The sequence below is a fragment of the Rhamphochromis longiceps genome, linkage group LG14, assembly GCF_057381845.1.
Source record: "Rhamphochromis longiceps isolate RC_006_pf linkage group LG14, R_longiceps_female_GT1.1, whole genome shotgun sequence".
In the NCBI taxonomy this organism is placed as follows: Eukaryota; Metazoa; Chordata; class Actinopteri; order Cichliformes; family Cichlidae; genus Rhamphochromis; species Rhamphochromis longiceps.
This window is the reverse complement of record NC_140570.1, coordinates 12,905,107-12,931,272: the sequence shown is the minus strand read 5'-3', so window position 1 is coordinate 12,931,272 and position 26,166 is coordinate 12,905,107. Positions and strand designations below refer to the sequence as shown.

The 26,166-nt window shown below is 40.6% G+C and overlaps 1 protein-coding gene across 3 annotated transcripts in view; it reads right to left on the bottom strand.

Annotated features, from left to right (window-relative positions):
- Positions 1-23,400, bottom strand: part of LOC146653737 (von Willebrand factor A domain-containing protein 5A-like) — a 32,130-nt gene extending 8,730 nt beyond the window's left edge. Inside the window, exons 1-18 of one of the 3 annotated variants that reach the window (XM_085379301.1) lie at positions 23,277-23,400; positions 22,462-22,509; positions 22,096-22,298; positions 21,784-22,006; positions 21,304-21,470; positions 21,106-21,220; positions 16,975-17,150; positions 16,806-16,894; positions 15,825-15,969; positions 12,402-12,481; positions 12,211-12,325; positions 10,346-10,504; positions 10,167-10,270; positions 9,231-9,451; positions 7,748-7,789; positions 4,929-4,961; positions 2,763-2,792; positions 1,947-1,967 (exon numbers count right to left, since the gene is read on the bottom strand). In XM_085379301.1, coding sequence (XP_085235427.1) covers positions 1,947-1,967; positions 2,763-2,792; positions 4,929-4,961; positions 7,748-7,789; positions 9,231-9,451; positions 10,167-10,270; positions 10,346-10,504; positions 12,211-12,325; positions 12,402-12,481; positions 15,825-15,969; positions 16,806-16,894; positions 16,975-17,150; positions 21,106-21,220; positions 21,304-21,470; positions 21,784-22,006; positions 22,096-22,298; positions 22,462-22,504 — 1,966 coding nt within the window. In that variant the 5' untranslated portion in view covers positions 22,505-22,509; positions 23,277-23,400. Of the gene's footprint in view, positions 1-1,946; positions 1,968-2,762; positions 2,793-3,114; positions 3,835-4,928; positions 4,962-7,747; positions 7,790-9,230; positions 9,452-10,166; positions 10,271-10,345; positions 10,505-12,210; positions 12,326-12,401; positions 12,482-15,824; positions 15,970-16,805; positions 16,895-16,974; positions 17,151-21,105; positions 21,221-21,303; positions 21,471-21,783; positions 22,007-22,095; positions 22,299-22,461; positions 22,510-23,276 lie in introns of those variants that run through there. The other 2 variants (XM_085379302.1, XM_085379303.1) reach the window with 2 other exon arrangements.
- Between the last annotated feature and the right edge of the window lie 2,766 nt (positions 23,401-26,166).

Genomic DNA, 26,166 nt, shown 5'->3' with positions numbered 1-26,166 from the left:
TGCACCTCTAAGCATATATGGTTAAATATTTCTAAGCATAAATGACAACAACAATATAAACCTAACATTGTTAAAATGTAAAGTTTTTAAAAATGCAACTTTTTACACACTGACTTAGAGCACATTACAAGTGTTTAAAATGAGTGAGTCATTTAAAACTACAATTAAAATCACAAAAAGATACAACTTTGAATATTAATGTTGGAACTGTATCCTCACCCAGAAATTAATTAATTAAATATATATATATATATATATATATATATATATATATATATATATATATATATATATTAGGGGTGCAACGATACACAAAATTCACGGTTCGGTTCGGTTCGATACTTTGGTGTCACGGTTCGATATTTTTTCGATACAAAAAAAAATGTTCATGCCTTTTTAATTTGTCATTTATTAAAATTATAAATATATATTTTAACACAAAAGTACAGTTTTTAAATTTAACCCTAACCCTTGTGCGTGTTGTTTTTTAGCTCGTCATATTGCAGCCACAGAAATTCTTTTGTCCATGAAACCATAAAGCTGCACTTTCTTTTTGCCTTATAGTCTGATTTGTCATAACTTCTCCGTTTTGTGGTAAGCTTTTCTTTGGCTGTCACTTCTTCACCCTGACCTGTCTTATTTGGCTCAGCAGAACTAAAATATATATCTGTCTGTGAAGGTTCTCAGTCATCCAGGTCATCGTAGTGAAATATATATCCTGCCGCACTCACATAAGCTCAGCGATTCTCTGCGCGATCAACCTCTCACATGTTTAAGCTGCGGGAGATTTCACTTGTCATGTTTGCATAGTAAGCTAACGATTAATAAGACGATGTCAGAGGAATTGGTGCACAAATTATCATCACTCACAGATCAGTGCTGTCGCTCTCTATACACAGTTCGCACGATTGCAAAGTGAAAGCAAAAAAACAAGCGCAAATTCAAACACGATTTCAATATGTCTCATATTGACAGTGGCTCACCCAATGACATAATTACCCAGCTACATTTCTGAAAGAATGCAAAAGCATTGACATATATTTTTCCTTCCTACAATAGCCCGACAGGCAGGGCAGAGATAGCCCCGGGACGTCGGGCTAACGATATTGCGAGCCCTGTATCTGATTGAGGAATCACTCATCTTTGGAAAAGAGAGTTTATTACAGAGAAATGTCTCTTTCCAAAATAAAAGCTATACTATCCGCTTCTTCTGGGCTATATTCTCAGCAGCATATTAAACATATCAGGTCTCCATAAGGAGAATCCTGTGCTAACAGCTGTCTAAATGACTCGGCTAAAGTTTGTAGCATGCATGCTTGTTGTTTTTGTCTTTGCACTAGGATGATGTCGGTGTAAATGTGCAGTCATATTCGTTGTGTTCCCACTAGTGCTTTCAGGTTAATCTCGTTGAAATAACCTTAACGCCACAACACGGCAAATCTCCGTTAACGAGCTACCCTATACAGAGGGGCTAGACGGCCAACACGTTAACGAGCTAACTGTGCTAACACACTAGCTCCAACCCATGTAATTGAGCATTGCATGGCACATCCAACATACTGTTTTACTTTAGTCCATGACTCGCTTACCTTCAGGGTCATACGTCACATGAAAACCAAAATAATTCCAAACGCCAGAACTGAATGAGGGTGGGGAGGTCCACTTCTGTCTTGCTAGCTTGCCCTGCGCTCTTCCTTCTGACCATGCTGTCTGTGTTGAGTGCTCAGTGAATCTGCGTTCGACTACTCCGCCTAGGCATACTCTTTTTTTATTTTCAGTCCACAAACCACATGTAGATTGGTTAGGCAAACTCCCATGCACACTCAAGTATCGTTGAGAGGATAAAGAGCACTGGTCCAGTGTTAAAACAGAAATGTGTTTGTTTGAGTCTGTGTTTTTGAAAATGCATGAAGATATGTTGTTCTGCCATTTAATTTTTTACTTACTTTTATGCAGACGATCACCAACTGAAGTAAAAACAAAGAAGAAAGAAAGAAAAGGGAGTCAAAATATTTCATAACAATTTGTTAAAGAGAACAATTAATGGACTGACTTCGCCTGCATCCTGTTCTCTGATTGGTTGCTGAAGTATTTCTACCAGTTGCTCACCATCCGCGATTTGCACAATTGTCTATTTCCATTGTTTTCTAGTCTTAAGCTTTTTCATGTTAGTTCTTTTCCAATTACTTGTCCATCTTGCGTCAAGCACTATCTGCCACATGTTTGATTTAGCAGTTAAGACGAGATGATTTGAAAACAAAATATAAATGAAGCTACTGGATTCTGATTTTACTGCAGTACCTTACAGTTCATTATAAGTAGTCTTTCAAGTCTATGTGGTGTTCAATAATATTCTGAATATATCAAAATGTTGTAAAAGTTCAACCTTCTTTAGTCACCATGTGGTGTGAATGAGACACGGCGGGTCCAGGGATCATAGGTTTGAGCCATTTTATTCAATATTTGTCACACCACAACACACACCAACCCCTGAGTCCCCGTGTTTTTAACTAGGCGGGTGTGATTAAGGATGCCGTGCAGGTGCGTCCGCCCTCCTTGCACGGCACCGCAGACCACGCCCCACCACACACCACTTTAAGATACTCTCTGTTAATATGTTAATAATGGCAAACGAAGAAATACAGACAAAGCATTTTACTTTCAACATTTCAAATAAAATTCAAAGAGAAATGTGTTGGTTTGTTTACATTTATTTTTAAACATATGTGCTGTTCTGCCATCCAGCTTTTACTTATACTTACCCCACCGACTAAACTTCTGGAAGGTACCAACTGTGAAGTCAAGAGTTAAAAAAAATAAATTAGGGTTAAAACATTTAACAAGTATTTGCTAAAATAACAACAAAAGTACAGATTTTTAATATTACTGTGGTGATATATACACTCAACAAAAATATAAACGCAACACCTTTGTTACTGCTCCCATTCCCCATGGGATGGACGTAGAGACCTAAAATTCATCCCAGATACACAATATAACCATCCCTCCCAAACAGTGGTCACAAATCAGTCCAAATGTGTGGTAGTGGGCACATCTGCTATATTGAGATAATCCATCCCACCTCACAGGTGTGCCACATCAGGATGCTGATCTGACATCATGAGTAGTGCACAGGTGTACCTCAGACTGCCCACAACAAAAGGCCACCCTGGAATGTGCAGTTTTTTGCGCTATTGGGGGTCTGGGGACCCAGAACCGGTCAGTATCTGGTGTGACCACCATTTGCCTCATGCAGTGCAACACATCGTCGCATGGAGTCTATCAGATTGTCAATTGTGGCCTGTGGAATGTTGGTCCACTCCACTTCAATGGCTGTGCGAGGTTGTTGGATATTCGTGGGAACTGGTACACGCTGTCGTATACGCCGGTCAAGCACATCCCGAACATGCTCAATGGGTGACATGTCCGGTGAGTATGCTGGCCATGCAAGAACTGGGACATTCTCAGCTGCCATCTGCCCTGAACAATGTGAACCATGATTCATCCGTGAAGCGCACACCTCTCCAACGTGCCAGACGCCATCGAATGTGAGCATTTGCCCACACAAGTCTGTTACGGCGATGAGCTGGAGTCAGGTCAAGACCCCGATGAGGACGACGGGCATGCAGTTGAGCGTCCCTGAGACGGTTTCTGACAGTTTGTGCAGAAATTGTTTGGTTGTGCAAACCAATTGTTCCAGCAGCTGTCTGGGTGGCTGGTCTCAGACGATCTTGGAGGTGAACCTGCTGGATGTGGAGGTCCTGGGCTGGTGTGGTTACACGAGGTCTGCGGTTGTGAGGCCGGTTGGATGTGCTGCCATATTCTCTGAAACGCCTGTGGAGACGGCTTATGGTTGAGAAATGAACATTCAATGCACGGGCGACAGATCTGGTTGACATTCCTGCTGTCAGCATGCCAATTGCACGCTCCCTCATTGCTTGTGGCATCTGTGGCATTTTGCTGTGAGACAAAACTGCACATTCCAGGGTGGCCTTTTGTTGTGGGCAGTCTGAGGTACACCTGTGCACTACTCATGATGTCAGATCAGCATCCTGATGTGGCACACCTGTGAGGTGGGATGGATTATCTCAATATAGCAGATGTGCCCACTACCACACATTTGGACTGATTTGTGACCACTGTTTGGGAGGGATGGTTATATTGTGTATCTGGAATGAATTTTAGGTCTCTACGTCCATCCCATGGGGAATGGGAGCAGTAACAAAGGTGTTGCGTTTATATTTTTGTTGAGTGTAAATACAACACAAATATTACAAACAGTATTTTAGGTTTATCTTAGCAGTCTAGTTTTTACATCCTGCGAGGACCTGTAACTCATTCAGAAATTATATTCCCAAATACATTAAGAAGGCAAGTGGAAATAATGTCCCCAACTAATAAAAGCAAAATAGTTTACATAAAATGTAAAACACAATTTCAGTTATTTGGACTTTTGACATATCATAATCTTATTTGTGTTATTTTATAGCTCTGAAGTCCTGAATGTTGTAAATGTAGGAAGTAGTAAACACAGTCAAATCCTTCTATGAATAAGTGTAATCAAAGTTTTGACACATAATACAAATTTTTCTTCTACTCCCACTTTTTGTTGCACACTCGTAGTATACAATAAATAATCTAAAATACTGGATTCTGATATTATGTTGTGCCTCAAAAGTCATAACAAAAATATAAATGTAAATATGTTCAATTAAATTATAAATGTTGCAAAATGTTGTACGAACCTGATTTTCTTCATTTACTGATGTAGCATACATCCTGTCTACCAAGGCAAGTACTGCAGCTACACTACATACAATATTTAATATATAAAACTTCAAGTTAAAAGAGAAATATTTTCTTTCTGTGCCTTCATTTGCATAGCTGTGTATGTGTGTGTGTTGATTTGTCATTCAAATTTTACTTACTTATGGGCAATGGAGCACTCTTCTTCATTTTGCCTACAATGAAGTCAAGCCAAAAAAAAAAAGAAAGTCAGATTTTTCTGGTATTTGAAGTATAACAGCACTAAGTTGATGTTATTTTGGTGATATAACACAAAGGCAAATATTACAATTGGGTTTTAGAGCTTCCTCTTTTCAGTCCGTGTCATTTCAAGACTTTTTCCCTTTCACAGTTCTCTCATCTCTAATTAGTCACTGCAGTATTTACACCACTTGCTCATTACACTTTTTTGGGGTCAGATTTGTCAGATTACCTAGTTCTATTGTTCAACAGTATTTAATTTTTTTTCCCCTCAGTTTATTTTGATTCCTTGAATCATGTGTTTAGTAGTAAATGTCACGTTTTGTTTAACTGCCGTCCCTTTTAAGGAGTCATACTTTAGGATCCATTGAGCTGACTCTAGTATATTCTGCTCTTCACTATATCAAAAAAATTATATGCAAAATAAAACAAAAACCTGCTGACTGTAATAGTATAACACAGTACACTCTTATGCTTTTTTACTCTTAGCATTTTCATTGTGCTGATTTCACTCACACTCAGGTAGATGTTTAAATGTGTTAAATCTCAGGGACACAAGCACACCTCCATGCACACACACAGTTTATATGTAACATAGGATTCTGAACAGCAAACTAATGAAGCTGTAAGATGAAAAAAGGAGATAAAGTATGAGTTCAGGACAGGTTAGAATTTATAGAGTTGCCCTGGCAACAGACTTTTGCGGTGCAGCTCTGCACTATAGACATGCATAGATGTATCTTGTACTACCATTGATCTTTTTAACTTTCTAATGCTACTGACATATGCATTAGAAATGTGCTTTGAACCATCTCTGATGTTGTCCTAATCATGATAATATTCCTTTTATTTATGATCAGCGATCTTTATCTTCAGAGCTGTGGGTGACACTTTTAGTGTTTGCTTAAAAAAAAAAAAAAAACCTCACAGGGTGTTGGAAGATTTCTCTGTACAAGAGGTCCAAGAGGAGCATTGCTTTCAGCTTAATGAAGCTTTCATATGCTGCATTGGTTCATTCTAGTTTGTTCAAATAAGCTCTCAAGTGGATCAACTACTCTTGTGCTGTTCGGCAAAAATTTGCTGAACCACGACCTAGGAAGGAGCAAAGTGCAGCCATGTCCTTTGGTGCAGGAGCTTCAGAGATGGCAGTCAGGTGGACTGGGTGAGGACACAAGCCCTTCTTTGAAATGACGTCCCAGGAATGGAATATGCGTCTGCCCGAATGAACTTTTACTGGAATAGATCTGCGGACCAACATCCTTCAGAGGCCTGAGAAAAGCATGCAAACGTTCATTGTGTTCTTCTTTAATGCGTCCATTATTACGCTTTTATTAGGTTCCCCCAGATCCACGCAAAGTCTCAAGTCGCCCTTCTGTTTTCTTGCCACCACTAGAGGACTCAGCCATTCAGATGTGTCCACTGGTACAATAATGCCTGCTTGGAGCAGATGTTTCAGTTCAGCTGACACCTCTTTGCATATGCTGAGTAGCAGATGCCTCAGTTTTACTTCATTGTTAACCTGAACTTTGTGAATGAACCCTTTAACACATCCAAGATGGTGGGCAGAAACAGAATCAATGTTGTTCACCATGCATGTCTGTTTATACTTTTCCATCTATAATATTAATTTTGAGTGCTTTATATGATCTTTAACTATGTAGGATAATCCTGGCACTTTTTTGTCATCATTTGTCAGCACTCTCTTCTTCATCTGCCTAAATAAATACTGATCCATATGCGATGGGTTATGGTACACATCCATTTTTAAAAGTCCCCCATTACTGATGGTGTGGCAGAGGTGTGGCCTGTGGCTCAGCTGCAGCTGCAGGGGAGGGGTGGGGCAGTGAGCTCAAGGCGGCGGTGCCAGGAAGGCTGGAGGGACAGGTGGTGATGATTGTCCTAACGAGGCTTTTCCTTTTTATAGTGAAGCCGGAGACCAGAGAAGCCAACTGGAAAGTTGGTGGACGGGGTGCCGAACTGTAAAAACCATGTGTGCAACTTCACTCCTGAAAGTGGTCCCAGTAACAGTCTGTTGGGTCCCAGTCTTTACAGATGGAAATCTCAGTCTAAGGCTAGCTGCCCCAAGATTTGATTTTCAGCCAGGTGTCACCCACACACCTATACCAATGGCCCAGTGGTGTTCCAGGGTAGAATGACAGACACTTCTTTTACACTTCCTCAAAATAAAAATGGGCTGCAGTGGGTGAAAGTGGGGAACCCATGTTTCTTCCTGTAGTACTGACACTTGTATGCGAATCCATAATGACATCTTTCACCTTAAACAAAATCCAAGGAGTTCTGGATGTGGTGTGGCTGTGGTGTTTAGGGCTGACTAACAATTTGTTGAAGACCAAAGCCAGAAACTATGAGGCTGACTTGATCATACAGATAGTGGGTCTTAAAAGGTACACCATGTTTATGTGTCTTCTTTGAACCCTACAGACTTTGCGTAGCTTCTGCTGGGTATCACCTGCGGTATGAGGTCAATGAGCTTTCTGGGATTTCTTTATTTGGATGACTAAGCATGCATCAAGATCTTTTTAATAAAATTCAAAATAATAAAAACCTAATTTAAAAAAGATTGCTGATTTTTATAAAACACACTGCCCTTTTGTGTCTCTCTGCACTTTACATTACCATTGTGGTGATGTCATTCACACTCACCTATATGTACAATATAAATTTATTAAATCTCAGAGACACAAGCATGCCTCCATGCAAAAAATAGTTTCCACTGACATTCATTCAGGTTTGTACTTACATGTTCTATATGCTGCTGATGATAAAAAGCAATCCATTGCCACTATATAGGATGAAAAAGACACGATATCATAGACCGGCAGATGTGTGTTGTACTTCCATTCAGCTTTTTACTTTCTAATGCTCTGTGGAGAACACAGTAGCCCATAGGCATCTACTGCTTCATTAAACTTGTTCACCAATAAGTTGCGCTTTGGTGTTCCTTGGACTAACTCTCATATTCTCCTCATAGCATCATAATAGTATTCCTTTCGTTGATGCTCAGCTATTTTTAGCTTCAGATGTTGGTGACAGTTTTAGTTTTGCTTTTTAACAAAATAAACTGGACGGGGTTTCTCATTGTTATTCTGATTCAGTAAAAAGGGCTAGCTGTTAGAATTAGGGATGCACCGATACCGATCTCGATACCACATTTTCTAAAGTACTCGTACTTGTTAAAAGACCCCCGATACCGAGGACCGATACCACGGTCTGAGACCTGGCTATGTTTGAGCGGCATGTAAGGGGTTAATCACAGGCCCCGAGTGCCCGACCCCAGGCCCCGAGTGCCCGACCCCAGGCCCCGAGTGCCCGACCCCAGGCCCCGGCTGCAGCTCAGAGCGGGGAGAAAGCGAGGCGAGACATATCAGCTGTGTGGAACTATTTCAAAGTGAATGAAGACGCGAAAACAAAGGCGGACTGCAAATTGTGCTCAGCGAAATTGTCCAGAGGAGGCTCTAAAGGTAGCGCATTTAACACAAGCAATTTAATCAAGCAGCTAAAATCCCAACACAACAACGAGTACAAAGAGTTTACCCACGCTTATTTACCCCACTTATTAGCACAGAGGAGCATAGCTGATGCTATAGCAGTGGGACGGAAAATAGCTGGGCATTTTAAACATTCCGCCTTAGCCTACTCCCGCCTCGAGGACATTCAGGGACAGCTCAACCAGCCAATAAAGAGACTGTAGCAGGACGTACAGACGCGCTGGAACAGCACGTATTACATGCTCCAGTCCCTCATTGAGCAAAAGCGAGTGCACGAACTCCCTGACTATCTCACCGCTCACCAATGGGCTCTTATGGAGATGACTGTTGCCATCCTCGCCCCCTTTGAGGAACTAACTAAAAAAGTGAGCAGCTACGACGCACTAGCCTCTGATGTCATCCCAGCTGTGACTGTGCTAGTGAGACTTCTAAACAGAGAAACAGACGAACAAATTTAAAATTAAATTTTGTTTTTTTATAATTATTTATTCTGTAATATGTTGCATACAACATGCTTTTCATTTTAAACAAATGTTCTTAATTCCAAACTAGTCCCTTGTTTGTTTGTTTTTTGTTAAATTATAGGACTAAAGCTGTTACCTGCAAATTTAAATCATGTTTTTATTAAGTACTCGGTATCGGCGAGTACTGAAATGCAAGTACTCGTACTCGTTTCCAAAAAAGTGGTATCGGTGCATCCCTAGTTAGAATCCCTGACAATGAAAAAAACCTCACGGGCTGTTGGAATATTTCTCTGGACAAGAGGTCCTTGGATCGCCTCTCCGTTGTCTTTGTTGACAGCAATGAAGGCAGTGAAAGAACTGCTCACTCCTGATTGGACACTGAGCTGCACCACCTTCTCCTTCACTCCTCCACCTTGCTGTCCTCTGTGCTCTCTCTCCTCCATCTCCAGGGAACGAATCAGAGTCCGAGCACCCAACCTGTGGACTGTTAGTCTGCAGACAAGAAGGAAAACACACAGAATGCTTGTCATTGTTAATACTGTGTTATTATAGTATATTAGTTTACCAGTCATTTTACTGTTTTTAACACCACTGTGTCCTCTTCGGGGTCACACAGTGAGGAACATGTAAAAAGGCAGCATCTGATGCAGTCAAAGCAGTCCCTCAGTTGCAGTTTAGTCCAGACTGGAACAACTCAGGTTATCTTTCTGTATGGACAAGTGGGGACCAAGTGAATCATACAGTGATCTGACAAAAAAAACAATTAGCTCCTCTGATAGTGCCGTATGTTTACATTTGTTCTCATCTTGTTGGATACTGGAAGTTATTCACTCAGTCAAAGGGTGTTTACTAAAATCTCCCCCCAAAACAGTGGTTCCATTGGAGCATATGCTAGAACATCTATAACCATAAAGATATCTTGAAAAAGTTCTGAGTAAATATTTCAAGCCTTTTTTGCTTTAGCTTTGATGATGTTAGCTCATGACAATCAGAAAACCAGTAGTTTGTGACACCCTGAACTCTCGCCTTCAGCCATGCACCAACTACATGAGGAGAGAGAGCTGTGCTGCTCTTCACAAGTGGCACAGCACCTGAAACCATTCTGCTCCACCTCTCCATCCTACCAACCACACACCCCTGCTGCATTTAGTTTCAATTCATGGTCATGACCCACAGAGCACTGTGCTCTACATTAAACATGTTGTACCCAGCGTCCACTGCAGGTCTGAGACTGAAGTGCAGCTGGTTCTCAGAGGGATGACCTGCCAGGCTGTACTTCAGCGTCACACAGCCCTCTGCTGCCTCTGCGCTCTGACACAGAATTACAGTGTTAGAAGTCACGATAATTACTGTCATCAAAACAACATGAGAGGCTGCTGCTCCTACCTGTCCAGTGAGCTGGGCATAAATCAGTGACCTCTGACCCTGGAAAAGTGTTGTGATCGGTGGAGAGAGGACAGTGACAGACACTTCCTTTGGTAAATCCCATGTGACTGAGATGTCGACCACAGCTGGCTGCAGAGCAAATCGCAGCGACTGCATCACCTGACAACAACAAGAATTAGAAAACAATTATGCATTTATGTTTATTTGAAATTATGTCTTCTGTCCAAATAATAACATCTAGAGATGGCACAATACCACTTTTTAATGTCCGATACCGATTCCAATATCATAAATTAGGATATCTGCCGATACTGATATGAATCCGATATAGCGTATTTTGTAATCAATAAAAAAATTTTTTTATAAATATCTTGCTGCATTTTGTATAAGTTCATACCCAAGTTTTAAAAAACAAGAGACTGAAGCTATTCTGTTATACCTGTATGCAAAAATACACTCCACCGAAACATTTTATAGTTCAGCAATACTGATCAATCTAATAAACTTAAACCTACTCCATCCTTCCTATTCTGGTATTTTAAAGAGTACTTACCTACCTAACTAATAGGGTTGCCAACTCCCAGCAAAAAATATTAGGGAACCACCCCCTGCCCTTAATCGATGTAATCAACTTTAATTTAATGCAAGTGTAAAACAAATGCACAGAAATCAATTATTTTTCTACAATAATTAAATAGATTCAACATCTTTCTTCAACAGAATTGCAGACTGCACAGATGGTACCTTCCCAAAGAAAAAAGCAGTATAGCTTACTGGGGTGTATATTAGACTTAATAGTTACTATATACAATGATGGATTTCTATACATTTATTCAGATGACCACTTTTGTTGTAAGATTCAGATAATTATTCATTCAAAGTTTTTAAATGACATAACAAATAAAAATATTTCTTTGTGCCCCCCTTCCCTTCCCTTCCCTTCAACTCATTCATGTCACCTAAAAGGTAAACCTGTTTCTCCATCACCTGTTCAGCTCTGATGATTCAGTAAGGACATCTCCTGGTTTCATCTTCATGTTTCCCTCTCACCAGATATCCAAACCGATATCATGACCAGCAGCTTTTACAGCTGTGGCTCCAGCAAACGTCAGCTGATACTAGAAAGTAATATTAAATACATTCTAACAACAGCTGATCAAGCTTAAACGAGCTGCTGTTGTTTATCCGCTGGTCTCCTCTTTCTAACGCAAAGTGGGCAATAAACTAACAAGAAAGACGGGACTTGCGGTAGAAAAGCCGATCAGCTGATCATTGATCAGTTTCATGTTTGAAGTAATAACAGGAGAGGGAGGGGGAGTGAATGAGAGAAGTAGATACAACTGCGCAGCAAAGACAGAATAACTCCAGCTTTGTGTCTATTTTTTTAATTCTAGCTGAAGTACGGGACAAATCGCTTCCTTTTCACCTCAATATGGAACCAGTCCAGCTGTGGCTCAATATATCAGTTGTTAAGTTTAACGTGAAAATACTATGCAAACATTCAGGGATGAACTTACACACTTGCTTTACTTCTCTGGGATAGTTTTCGCCGAGATGAAATGCCGCGGTTAGGAAGCATGTAGCGAGGCTCCAACAGACCGCCGACAGGTCTCGCAGAAAAATAGCTGCTCTATCACGTGACACATACTGCTCCAATGCGCCGAGCTGGGTTACACCAAGTAGCGCGTTTTATGAGGTGATTTTCTGATACTTCGGATCGGATTACATTTTTTATTTCTCTCCGATATCCGATCCTGTAATTTAGGTCGGTATCGGACCGATACCGATACGTAATATCGGATTGGTCCATCTCTAATAACAACATATTGTCTTTTAATAATTGTTATTATGACTTATTGTCTTACTTTTGGTTGCATCCTGTCAGTCCCTGTGATAAACTGAGCGTGACCTCCTCCTTCCTTGGCCATCCCATTAATGAGAGCAGAGCTGGCCCCTTCCCCAATCCCAAAAGAGAAACACCTGCAACACAACAGCTGTTTTTAAGACACACAGGTTTGGTACGCAGCACATGTCATCATCATTTTTGCTGTTTCACCTGTGGGAGCCTGAGTTCTTCTTCACCAGATCGATCACTTCTTTGGTGTTCCCCACCTCTCCATCAGTAAAGACAAACAGCTAGAGAGGAGAGTTTACATGAAAGGCCAAATTACACAAGCTAAAAGTAACACATATACACATAGGACTTTTTTACCGATCGGGAACTGGATCTAATGCTTTTAACGGAAACTTGGCAGAGAGTCGGTGAGTCCAGTTGTTTTACTGAACTTTTACCGCATGATTGTGAGTATCTTAATGTGCCGAGGATGACTGGGCGTGGTGGTGGAGTGGCAGCTGTTTTTAGGAAGAAGCTCTCTTGCAAACAACTCTTAACTGACTCATATTCTAGTTTTGAACTTCTGGCGTTTGAATTGAATTGTATACAGACCTCCAAAATACCACAAGGATTTTATCCAAGACTTTTCAAACTTCTTAGCTGGAACTGTGCCAAGCTACGATCGAATCTTAATCGTTGGAGATTTTAATATTCATGTGTGTTGTCCCTCCAATTCGCTGGCCAGAGACTTTTTAAGCTTGACAGACTCCTTCAGTCTTGCTCAACTTGTGTCTGGGCCAACCCAGAAACAGGGTCATACATTGGCTCTTGTGCTGTCTTTAGGGTTACCGGTCCGAAACATGGAAATATGTGATGCCGTTTTTTCTGATCACTGCCCTATTGTGTTTGACATACTTTTATCTCTCCGCCATTTTACACCTCTTATTTCAACACGTCGTTGTTGTGTTTTTAACCCATCTGCAACAGAACAATTTTCTATTGCTTTTAAAAAAGTTTTAAGATCTCCCCTTGGCTTTGGTACCGAGGAAATGACAGTTAATTTTTATGATAAATGCAAAACTGTCCTTGATGAGGTCGCTCCTTTTAAAACTATAAACTCGAAACCACGACCAGACCCATGGATAAATAAGGCCACTCGTTCAGCCAGACGAGAGTGCAGGAAGGCTGAACGTAAGTGGAAAAAAGATGGGCTGCAGGTGTCCTTTCTCATGTTGAGAGACAGTCTGTACAGGTATCAGGACATTGTTAAAGCAGAAAAGTCAAGGTTTCTTTCTAATGTTATTGAGAATAGCTCCAATAATTCTTGGGTTCTTTTTTCAATTATTGACTCTGCCCTGAATATTTCCCCAGCTTCTTGTATTAATAGTTCCTCAGACACCTGTGAAAGGTTTTTGAAGTTTTTTATCAATAAGATAAAACAGCTTCGATCTATGATCGCCCTGCCTTCACATGACGTGTCTAAAATATTCACCTGCTCTGCTGTTTTTGATCAGTTTGAGCCTGTGTGTCTTGATCAGGTGGAGGAAGTATGTAGTGGCACAAAGACATCATCGTGTCCAAATGACATTATTCCAACACATCTTCTAAAAAAGATTTTTAAAGTTGTCAGTTCTGACATTTTAGCTATTTTTAATAGCAGCCTTAGCTCAGGTGTTGTGCCAGCCTGTTTTAAACATGCTGTTGTACAGCCTGTACTTAAAAAACCTAATCTTGACTCCTCCGTCCTCACTAACTTCAGGCCTATTTCAAAGCTCCCCTTCCTGTCGAAAATTTTGGAAAAGATTGTGTTTGTTCAGCTGCAATCTTTTCTAAATGGACACAATGTTCTTGAGAGGTTTCAGTCTGGTTTTAAAACTCTTCATAGCACAGAAACTGCACTTTTAAAAGTTCTTAATGATCTTTTATTAGCCACTGACTCAGGTGACTCAGCTGTGCTTCTGCTTTTAGATCTGACCGCTGCCTTCGATACTGTTGACCACAGCATTTTAATCTCACGGTTGGAGCATTGTGGCGTAAAGGGCACCCCATTAGAGTGGTTCAGGTCATACCTGTCTGACAGGACCTTCTCTGTGAGCTTTGGTGATTTTATCTCTTCCTCAGCTCCCCTTACTTGTGGTGTTCCCCAGGGATCTATACTGGGGCCAATATTGTTCTCCATTTATATGCTGCCTTTAGGTCTAATTTTTAGAAAATACAACATTTGTTTTCATTCATATGCCGATGATACTCAGATCTATCTTCAATTGAAGGGAAACAGTCCTGCCTCACTAGAACCCTTACTTCAGTGTCTCGGTGAAGTTAAATCCTGGATGGCCTCAAATTTCCTTAACTTCAATGAGAACAAAACCGAAGTGATAATTTTTGGACCAAGCGGCAATCCCAACACTTCTAATTTTAACCTGCACAGTCTTGAGCCTTTTGCCAAATCACATGCCAAAAATTTGGGGGTTATATTTGACAGCAATTTCACCTTTGAAAAACAAATTAGCTCAGTCGTACAGCGGTCTTTCTTCAAACTGAGGCTTTTATCTAAGGTGAGATCATTTTTATCTTTTAAAAACTTTGAACGAGCGATTCATGCTTTTATTATATCCCAGCTGGACTATTGTAACTCCTTATATGCTGGAGTCAGCCAGACCTGCCTGGCAAGGCTGCAGTTGTTCCAGAATGCTGCAGCTCGTCTTCTGACACGCACTAAAAGATGTGAACACATTTCCCCCGGTACTTGCCTCCCTTCATTGGCTCCCTGTCCGCTTCAGAATTAATTTTAAAATATTATTGCTGACTTACAAAGCCCTGAATGGACAGGCTCCCGGGTATTTGTCTGACCTCTTGCAGACTTATACCCCCCTTAGATCTCTTAGATCAAGTGATCTTTTGCTTTTAGCTGTACCAAGGTCGAGGCTGGTTCATAGAGGTGATCGAGCATTTGCAGTCGTAGCGCCTAAGCTGTGGAATAATTTACCCCTACACATCAGACAGGCTCATACTGTCAATCTTTTTAAATTTTATCTTAAAACGCATTTTTATTTACTGGCTTTTAATACAGCATGAGAGTTGTTTGTTAATTCATATTTAGTGTTTGCTTTTAATACTCTAAGTTGTTTTATTATGTATGTTGTATTCTTGTACAGCACTTTGGTCAACGCTCCTGTTGTAATTAAATGTGCTATATAAATAATTAAACTATTAAACCAGTCAGACATGACATTATGACCACGTGCCTAATGTTGTGCTGGTCCCTCTTTTGCTACCAAAATAGCCCTGACCCATCAAGGCATTGGGTGCACTAGATCCATGAAGGTGACGTGATATCTTTAAGATCCTTTAAGTCCTGTAAGTTGGAAGGTTGCGCCTCTGTGGATCGGACTTGTTTGTCCCACAAATGCTCAATTGGATTGAGATCTGTAAAATTTGGAGACCATATTTCACCCATATTTGCTTTGTGGCAGACCAGGAACACCCAACAATGGCTGCAGATATCATGGTGAATACATAATCAGTGTTATTTAATTTACCTATCAGTTAATTAATATAAACTCATACACTGTGTGTGTGTGTGTGTGTGTGTGTGTGTGTGTGTGTGTGTGTGTGTGTGTGTGTGTGTGTGTGTGTGTGTGTTACCTGTCTGGGCTGATTTTGAATGCAGGGTTGGCTGTAAATATGTTTGAGGGGCTCCAGGATCTCTGTTCCTCCAAGATCAGCCTCCATCTCCTTAACTTTCTTCAGAGCCTCCTCCATGGTCTTCTGGCTGTACTCCACACTCTTACTGCCATGAGATACACATAAGTGTCACAGTACTGGCTCTCTGACCCAGTGTTTGTGTTTCAGTTCTTGGTTTAATATTCTTTGATTGTTATTCCTGGTTTCGGTTATCTTTCGTTTGTGCTTAGTGATCTTAGTTCTTCCTCCCTTTGTACATTTCTCGGTCTGTGTTTAGTCTCTGCCCCCGTGTTTTCTCTGTGCCTGTCCTAGTCCCAGGTCGCATGTCTAATCACCTTGTCTCCATGCTCCATGTCAGTGTATCCTGCTTTGCTTCCTGTGCCTTGTTATGTCGGATTAGCCCCAGCTGTGCTTCCCTCCCGTTTTCCCGTTCCCTCGTTACTCCCCGGTGTATATAAGCCCTGTATTTTTCTCTGTTAGTTGTCGTTTCCTCCGCATTAGCTGCGTGTCATGTTTGTTATGTCGTGCACTCCCAGTTTAGGTCATTCTTCCTAGTTTGAGTTTTTGTTTTATTTCTAGTGCTCATATATTGTGTTTCTCAGTTTGCTTTTGCCAGCGAATAAAAGCTGCTGCCTTCAAGTTAAATACTCAATCTTAGAGTCCTGCGTTTGGGTCCAACCACTACCTGCCACACAGCAAACCTTGACAATAAGTGATTGATGGCTGTTTAGCACTGCCAAATTCTACATTGTAATTTAATGAGTTTCACTCATACACTTTCAAAACTGCCTTTGAGAACCATAACATAACAGCAGCTTACCTAAATGAGCTGTAAGTATTCTAGAAACGCATTATCTGGTGTAACTAGAGCAGATATCTTATTACACACTTTACACACAAGTGACATCATTGAAGCACACTTTTATGGACTGAATCACTCACGAAAAGATGTGTTCATATTGGGACCCAAAACTGTAAATGTTGAAATAGCAGCCCATTGGTAAGCTCTTCAACAGGAGCAGCAGAGTGTCCTTCAGGGAAGAGGGAGAAGATGGTGAGGCCACTGTGTGAGAGGAAAGGTTTTATAACTCTAACACCACATCATAAATACCCTGGCACTGCTGATCCGAGATTCCCGCTGCTCAGTGTTATTGGTAGCACAGTCCATACTTCCAGATCGATCCACTAAGAACACAAACTCTCCACATGAAGCCATTGAAGACATCACAGACTGGGTGAACTCAGGGTACAGACTCACCATCACCACTGGATCACCCATCAGAGAACCTGAAACACATGAAAGGACAGAAAAATGTCAAGTTTACAATTTTTTATATACTCCAACTGTTGCAGTGTCAGCTTGGTAGTCTGTGTCTGTAAGTTCAGTCAGGGTTTCCTGTTTTACTTTGAAGGTCCGTGTCTTATGTTAATGTGTCTGGTTTTGTCCCAGCTGTGTCTCTCCCTCCTGTCTTCCATTCCCTGATTGCCCCCTCTGTGTATGCAAGCCCTGTGTCTTCTCAATTATCCCATGCTGTGTGTTCCGTCCGTCTGCCTGCCAGTTTAGTTTCTGTATTCCCAGTTTAGCCAATTTTCTGTTTTTGTCATTTAGTAATAAATCTTTGTTTTTAAAGTCTGAACTTTTGGGTCCATCATTCCTCCTATCCTGCCTGCACACAGCCTTCACATGACACCAACATGTTTGTAGTTGTGGTTTATATTCACTTATCATGTGAATGATTGTCATTTGGCTTTTGACTTCCCGGGGGGGGGGGGGGGGGGGGGGGGGGGTTGAGGGTGAAATGAGAATGCAGTCATCTTTGGTGACATTATTTTTGACTTTCTAATTCACACATGGTCAAAATTATGCAAACAGGCTCAGATATGACCAGTTTAAGCATGATGTTACCACCACAGTGCTTGACAGCTGGTACATTGTTCTTATATTTGAAAACCTCTCCTTCACTCTTGCAAATTTAAGTCAAATGTAAGGGGCTTTATTTTTGTTCCAGAAATGTAAAGTTTATGTTAGGGCTGGGCGATATGGCCTGAAATTCATATCGCGATATAATTTGAAGCAGTAATTTGTGCGGTAACAATATATATCACGATATATTATTTTCTTCTGTATTACGTATTTTCTACAGTATAAAGCACACTTAAAATCCTTTAATTTTCTCAAAAATCGAGAGTGTGCCTTATGTATGAATTCTGGTTGTGCTTACTGACCTCGACCGATTTTGGCGTGCAGAAATCTGTTAAAAAAAAGTTTTAATACAACTTTGGTAAACAGCACTGCTTGATGGATTGTCAGAGCATTATGCATTAGTGAGGAGCTTCGCGGAGTAATCTGGGTCCAAAACTCCGTCCCTTCAGGTCCCAAAGTCAAACGAATACTAAGAGTTAAAAACGGTCTAAATTCTTTCATCTTTAATTAAATCAACAGCATTGCTGTTTTATCGGGTGTAACAATTAAGTTTAACATCCAAGCATCCATGAAAACAGAAGTTATTAAATTTAACGGAGTTAAAAGTTAGCAGGAAGTTAGCTTGCTAGTTTCCACCTAAACATGACACACCATGTTCTGACTGAGAGATTTTTGAAACTAATTAAAATGTACAGCTCTGCTACCACTTCCAACATAAATGAAGACAGAAAACTAAACATCAGTGGCGTTTGTAGGGTTACTGAAGTTGGACTACCTTGTATATAATGTTGTGCTACGTGATTGCTAGAGACACAGCTATGTTAGCATAACATTAGCACAGTGAAGCTGTGGCCAACTTTTTATCCACTCGATAAAAGTTAACGTGAGGGATTCTGGTGGTTAGGGACAAATGCAATCTCATAGCAGGATGCTATACACGGGTCAAATGTCAGTCAGGAGAACAACTGAGATTATTCATCCACAATACGAGGTTAGTTATTAATATACTGCAACAACATGGGAACAGAACAGCTGCGAGAGAATTCAACATTAATGAATCAATGTTACGGAAGTGGAGGAAGCGCAGTTTTTGGCTTTCCCCATATTTAAAGTGCTTCATCTCTTTGCTATGACTGTCGCCCGGCATAATTTGCAGATGATAATGGTTGTAGCCGCTGCGATAGTTTCGACCAAAACAGGCGCAGCTTGATGACATCATCAACATGCGCCATCTTGATAGCGTAATATAGTCAAAATCTCTATCATTGGCCAAATTTATATCGTTTCTATCATATATCGTTTATATCGCCCACCCCTAGTTTATGTTACAATTGAGAATTAGTGATACTTGTTCCTGAAGATCTCAACCAATTTCTTAAAATTAAGAGTTTGGGTCTTTCTTCGAACTTATTAAAGTGGTGACACATCCAAAAAAAAAACTTTACATGTAGTTGTTTGAACCTAGAATTTGCAGGTGTTTCATTTATGCAAATCTAAAATTCTCCTCCTTAGATTTTCACTGACTTTTCTTTGATTTTTTCCCATTGTTATGATTATTGGTCAGGCCAATGAGTGGTGATGTAACAAATAACTTGATGAGAAAGAGTAACTACAGACGTGAACAAAATTGTTGGTACCCTTTGGTCAATGAAAGAAAAAACTCACAATGGTCACAGAAATAACTTTTATCTGACAAAAGTAATAATAAATAAAAATTCTATAAATCCTAACCAATGAAAGTCAGACATTGCTTTTCAACCATGCTTCAGCTGAATTAATTACAAAAATGATGGTGCCCACAACTTAAGATTTTGTTGAACAACCTTTTGAGGCAATCACTGCAATCAAACGATTCCTGGAACTGTCAGTGAGACTTCTGCACCTCTCAGCAGGTATTTTGGCCCACTCCTCATCAGCAAACGGCTCCAGTTGTTTCTGGTTTGAAGGGCGCCTTTTCCAGACAGCATGTTTCAGCTCCTTCCAAAGATGCTCAATAGGATTGAGGTCAGGGCTCATAGAAGGCCACTTTAAAATAGTCCAATGTTTTCCTCTTAGCCATTCTTGGGTGTTTTTAGCTGTGTCTTTTGGGTCATTGTCCTGTTGTAAGACCCATGACCTGCGACTGAGACCAAGCTTTCTGACACTGGCCAGCACATTTCTCCCTAGAATCCATTGATAGTCTTGAGATATCATTGTACCCTGCACAGATTCAAGACACCCTGTGCCAGAGGCAGCAAAGCAGCCCCAGAACATAACCGAGCCTCCCCCATCTTTCACAGTTAGGACAGTGTTCTCTTCTTGATACGCTTCATTTTTCCGTCGGTGAACATAGAGCTGATGTGCCTTGGCAAAAAGTTCAATTTTTGTCTCATCTATCCACAGGACATTCTCCCAGAAACTTTGTGGCTTTGTCAAGTTTAAAGAAATCGCAGAACTTTAAGCACCACTCAGTAAAATATTTTAGTGATTGTATGTACTTAAGCTGTATGTACAGTGGTATGAAAGAGTGTTTGTCCCCTTCCTGAATTCACAGTTGTCTCATATCTCAAATAAGGTCAGAGTTCATGATTTAACAATTTAAAAAAAAAAAAAAAAAAAAAAAACTGGTTAAAATGGCATTCACAGGAAAGTTCAAGGAGAAAACCACTGCTGACAAAAAACAACAAAGCCTCACTGTGGTAAATGGAACCATGAATTCTACTAAAACATCCTGAAGGAGAACGTCTGGACATCTGTTCGTGACCTCAAACTGGACAATGATCCAAAACACAACAGCAAGTCCACCTGTGAATGGCTTAAGGAAAAAAAATGAAGACTTTGGAGTGGCTTAGTTAAAGTCCTGACCTAAATCTGATTGAGATGCCGTGACATGACCTTAAAAAGTCAGTCAATCACTTTATCACACAGGGCGATGTAGGTTTGGGTTTTTTCCCTTTCATATAAAACACGTTTATTTAGAAACTATATTTTTTGTTTACTTCTGTTGTCTTTGTCTAATATTTCAATTAGTTTGATGACCTGAAAGTGTGACAATCTAAAAAATCTAAAGAGGGAAATCAGGAAGAGGGCAAACACTTTTTTAGACCACTGTAAACTTTGAACCATGTATGAATTAGAGAAAATCCAAAATACATTCAAACTTATGCAAGCTTAACAATTCTTTTTTTTCCAAATTCATTAAAGATCTATGCTGGACAATAAATCCACTCATACCCACAACAAGTGTAAATTTCTGATCACAACGATAACTCTTGAGCTGAAGAATAAAATAATGATATTTTTTACTAAAAAGCTAATAACAACACTAATGTTACTCACCCAGCTCAGCAGAGGCCTGTCCTGCCTCCACCACAGCAGTGGGCTGGTGGGCGTCTTTGTAATAAATCAGCAGTTCAACATCTCTGTCAAACTTGTGTCCTGCAGCCAGCTTGACCTGCACACCACAAACACATTCATATTTATTCATCAGTAACAAGTAACAACCACACGCAGCAGACACATCAGCACTCTACCTACCGTGGCCTGGGTTTGATCAGTGTTGAGGTACTGCAGAGGGTCCAGGGAACAGTTGGACTCTACTTTAGAGATTGGACGAGGAGAGGACACTCGGGCAGAAAAAGACAGACTGTAGGGCACCAGAGAGACTGGAACAGAAGTCACCTGGACACCTGCACCTTCACTACCTGCACACAGCATCAGGTAAAATATGCTGTAATTAATGAGGCTGCTTACACTGAAATCCTTTACGTTACTAAGAACCTCAAAACAGTTACCTGTGCTTTATACTCTAAATGCTTCAATAATACAGAGAAACCCCAACATGACCCAATATGAGCAATAATTTGGCAACAGTGAGAATGAAAAACGGACTTTCAACAGAAAACCTCCAACAGAACCAGTTTCAACCATCTGCCATGACTCGTTGGTGTTGTGGTTTTTCATTTTCAAAAGTGTCATTGAAGCATTTCTGGTCCAAGTATTCTGAAGTTGTCCTACCCTGAGGTTGGTATCGAGGGTTGAGCACAGCAGGCAGACAGAACCTCAGACCATCATCAGCCTGCACAGCCAGCTCAGTGACGTACTCCAACCTGATGGAGGCGCTCTCTGCTGGAGGCAGACTGCCCACACTCAGAGAGAATATATCTGGACTCTCATCACTCTCCTCCAATAGGAAGGCCTGCTGACCGGAGCTCAGAGCATCATCATACTCCTCACGAGCCTGAAGCACAGGTGATGCATGTCAGTGACATTCACTGTGTTTATTTTGAAGCTCACTTATAATCAGGTTATATTTACTGTCCAGCTCACCTTCTGTTTCTCCTTCACCTCAGCTACAATCTGTGTCTGTCCAATCTGAGCACTGAAATGACAGACAGCAGCATCTCCAGGCAGAGGGAAGACAAAAACAGCCTCTAATGGTTTGTCCTCCTTGTTCTCGTAGTTCAGAGTGGAGACCACTGTAGCCACATGGTCCCTCACCTCCAGCTCCACCTCAACGCTCTTCAGAGGAACTGACAGACAAACAGAATTGTGATACAAACACAGCCCATATATTCTAGTGAAAAATGTTACATTTTAGCCACATGAAACTGTTATAAGAAATAAGCATACATGAAGATTTTAATAATGAAGTGAGGTTCTGGTGAATACAGTCTCTTTATTTTCTATCAGTACCTGGTTCTTTCTCGAATGTTAGCAGACCACAACAGTTCATCATCGCACCTGTGAAACAAAAACATTTAAGGAAATGGTGATGCAAACACTTTTATAGCTGCTGTACAATCTTGCCTGTGAAACTCATCAGATAATGTAATCACATCAATGAATGTGGTTATCTTTACTATTCATATAATAATATTATTACTATTATTACTACTATCCTCACAGGAAGAATGTCCTAGGTTTGAATCCACCATCTGGCCAGGGCCCTTGTGATTGAGTTTGCATTCTCTCCTGTCTGCGTGGGTTCTCAACAGCTTCGTCCCACAAGAAGACAACCAGTTAGTGGGGTTAGGTTAGTCAGTGTCAGTGATTATCTGCAGCCCTGCGACAAACCTGCGAGGTGTCATAATCTGAATTGGATATGCGAGAGAGAAGAGATGGACGGATCGATGGATTAGTCTCGTTAGTAGTAATTCTGATTCAGTAAAAGGACTAGATGTTGTAGTCCCTGATAATGCTAGACTGCTAGATAGGTACTAGATTGGACATAGTAATGGTGGTGATAGTGATGATCACTATTATTCTTATGGATACGGCTGACAGTGCGACCAGTGTCACGCCCCTCCAACCATGACTTTCACTTTCCTGTGGTCGGAGTTTAAAAACAGCACAAATGTCTCATCACCACATGGATCTATTTCATTTTATAACAGAAACACAGCTCGTACAACTTCACGTGACAGCATCCAGATTGTTGTCATACATGTTAAAGTTGTCATGTCAGTGAGCTGTTGAGCTGCTTAAACAAACGCACACTGGGAACTTACCTCTAAGAACAGACTGTAAGAGCTGTGTCGCTTCACTGGAGTCCTGTCTTGTAAATACGTGGAGAATATTCTGCAAACATGAAGCGCTTCGGCCCACACAGCGACTTTCCCGAAACAGGAAGACTTGCGGGTGTGCTCGATTCGTTAATAAGACAGCACCGAGTGGGTGGAGCTTTACGCTGCCTCTGATGTCTCTCTTTTTTTATATATGTATCTGAAACGCTGGAAACTCTCGCACTTGTAAAATTATACTGTATTTGTATTTTGCTGTTCTCAAACAAACAAAAAAACGCTGCATCTACCAGAATGGAACAAGCAACACAGTTTTCATTCAAGTCACATCCAGTCTAATCACAGTCATTTCCTTTTGGTGATGAGTGTATGATGATGGGTAGATGTATTATCTATTATGTTAAAGCTGAAGCTTTGGACTGTATCGCTTTCATCTGACACCAAATCTATCCCCATCAATACATATTTTTTCCTTCATAGTGCACCCGTCTTGGATCTGATAGAACAGGCAATATCAAGATATGAGGCTGTGTTTTTTTCTTTCTATTTTATGCTATGGTTTAATTTTGTTGATGGCATAGGTTCCTGTGGGTTAACTTTTCAGTTATATCTGTCCATATGAGGTAAGAGTGCTTCAGATTATCGACTCGTGCAGAAAAATGATCAAATTGAGCTATTCTTGTAAAGTGGATGGTTTATAGTGTGTTCAAGAGCGAGTCAACACAGCACTATTCCCTAAATGTTTTCTCTTAAAGACAAAAATGCAGTGAACCAAGTCTTGCTGTTTGAAAGCGTTAGAAAGCAGCTGAGACAGTAAACATAGTTCCATTTTTAGATTGTGTTTTACATATTCTTTAGAAAATGAAGGATCGTGTGCTGTTGTGGGACCTTTAAGGAACGATCAGCAAACATTAGCAGAATACAAGCATTTTATTGACAAAACTGCCTAGAAGCTGGAATGAACCTGTTATATTAAGTGTTTGGTTCCTTTCACTGTCTCATGAGCCTCCTGAACTGAAGAAAGTGGAATGACTCCTGAAATTGGCTTTGGTTTGCGAAACAAGTCAAAAGTCACAAAGTATGAACATCATCACCATCTAGTGGCAGAGAAAAAGAATGGGCACGCACACACACAGTAGCTGTCCAATCTTTACTGTGTATTATGAGTATTCTACGGTGGCCCTGAGAGGCCAAACGGACTGCAACTTCAGAAAACACTTGCAAAAAGAAAAACGCTGCAAAAAGAAAAACGCTGCAAAAGCACAGAGGTTTATTCGGAGGTTTATTCCCCATTTCTCAACCTTGGCAGCCCCTCTTACAGATGTCACGAGAAAACACTTCTAAAGTGATGTGGAATGATGACTGTGAACATGCCTTCCAATCTTTAAAAAGACAGATTTCTGAAGCCCCTGTTTTGCAAAGCCCTGATTTTTCCAAACCATTTGTTGGTAAATGCCTCTAATGTTGGACTTGGAGCAGTACTGGCTCAGGGAGAAGCTGGTGAAGCTTTTCTTAAGTAAAAAGCTGTTTGACAGGGAGACAAAATATTCAACAGTAGAAAAAGGACTGGCAATCAAGTGGGCAATTGATTCGTTGAAATATTATTTCCTTGGAAGAGAATTTATTCTTCAGACAGATCACAGACCCCTGGTGTGGATGCACTCCAAGCAACATCAAAATGCGAGCATACTGCGCTGGTGCCTAGCCCTCCAGCCATACCAGTTCTGATGTTTCCCTCACGACACCTCTCTGCGTAACATTCTACAAAAGCAGCTGTACATGCCCACTCCATTTTTGATGTACCCTCCTATGATGATGAGCCTGTTCCAATACAGACTACAAAACAGAGCGAGGCATCTAAGCTTGAAAGGAGAGTGGATGAGGTTGCAAAGCAAGTAGAAACTGAGCCAAAGGTCCAAGAATCCTCCTCCTGTCAGTGAGCTTAGTGCAGCGTTAAAACAGAGACAAGAAGAAAATGTTAAACTTCAAAATAAGAAAAATGAGTTGTCTAAGCTACTGAGAGCTCGCTCAGAACTAAAAATGTTAAAGAAAATAACAGTGATGGCAAAGATTACTTAATGGCAAGAAATGGCAGTGCCAGGAGACCTGTTAAGGTTCCCTCTATGCCAAAAGTGTGATTCTCCTTTAGATGTGGTGAAGAAGCCTATTACTGCTCGATGTCCAAATGAACCTAACCAGAAAAATGTTGAGTTATTATATTATATATAATTAAAATGTTAATTCATTTAAAACCAACTCATTCATTTTTAGGAAAAATTAATTATTATTTTTTTCCATGTTTACTGTGATGCACTGCATGATGAATTTATTTCATCCGTCAACCTCACCCATCAGAGTTAGGGGGCGGGACTAACAATGAAACGGTTAAAACGCTGCTTTAGTCCAGAGTCGATTCCTTTAGATGGCATCTCTCAGTACCAAGTAAAGAGATCGTACATGCATACTTGCTAGTTCTTATTTGGCACGTTCGCTCACGAGTCCAGACTTCTGTAGATGAGAGGACACAGCAGACAGGGAGACGGCAGCATCATCTGCCCTTCACTGTGTACTTAAACAACTACCACAGACCTTGCACGGCACAAGAAAGACTGAGTGGACCGACAGTAACAAGTATTAATAACAAAGTTGGCCATCAGATTTCTTGCAGTGATGTAATAAATGATTTTTCCTCTAAAAAAGCTGGAAAACCAAAATGTTAAGAGGAGGATGGAGTATTGAGGAAAAACAAAAGTCAAATGTTTGGATTCCAATCATTCATTTTCAAATGTAGTTCTTCCTGTTTTTACCAAAGAGTTTACACAGTTTTACAGTTTTCAGAACAAATTATTCTACTTAATTATTCGACTGATTTACAAAT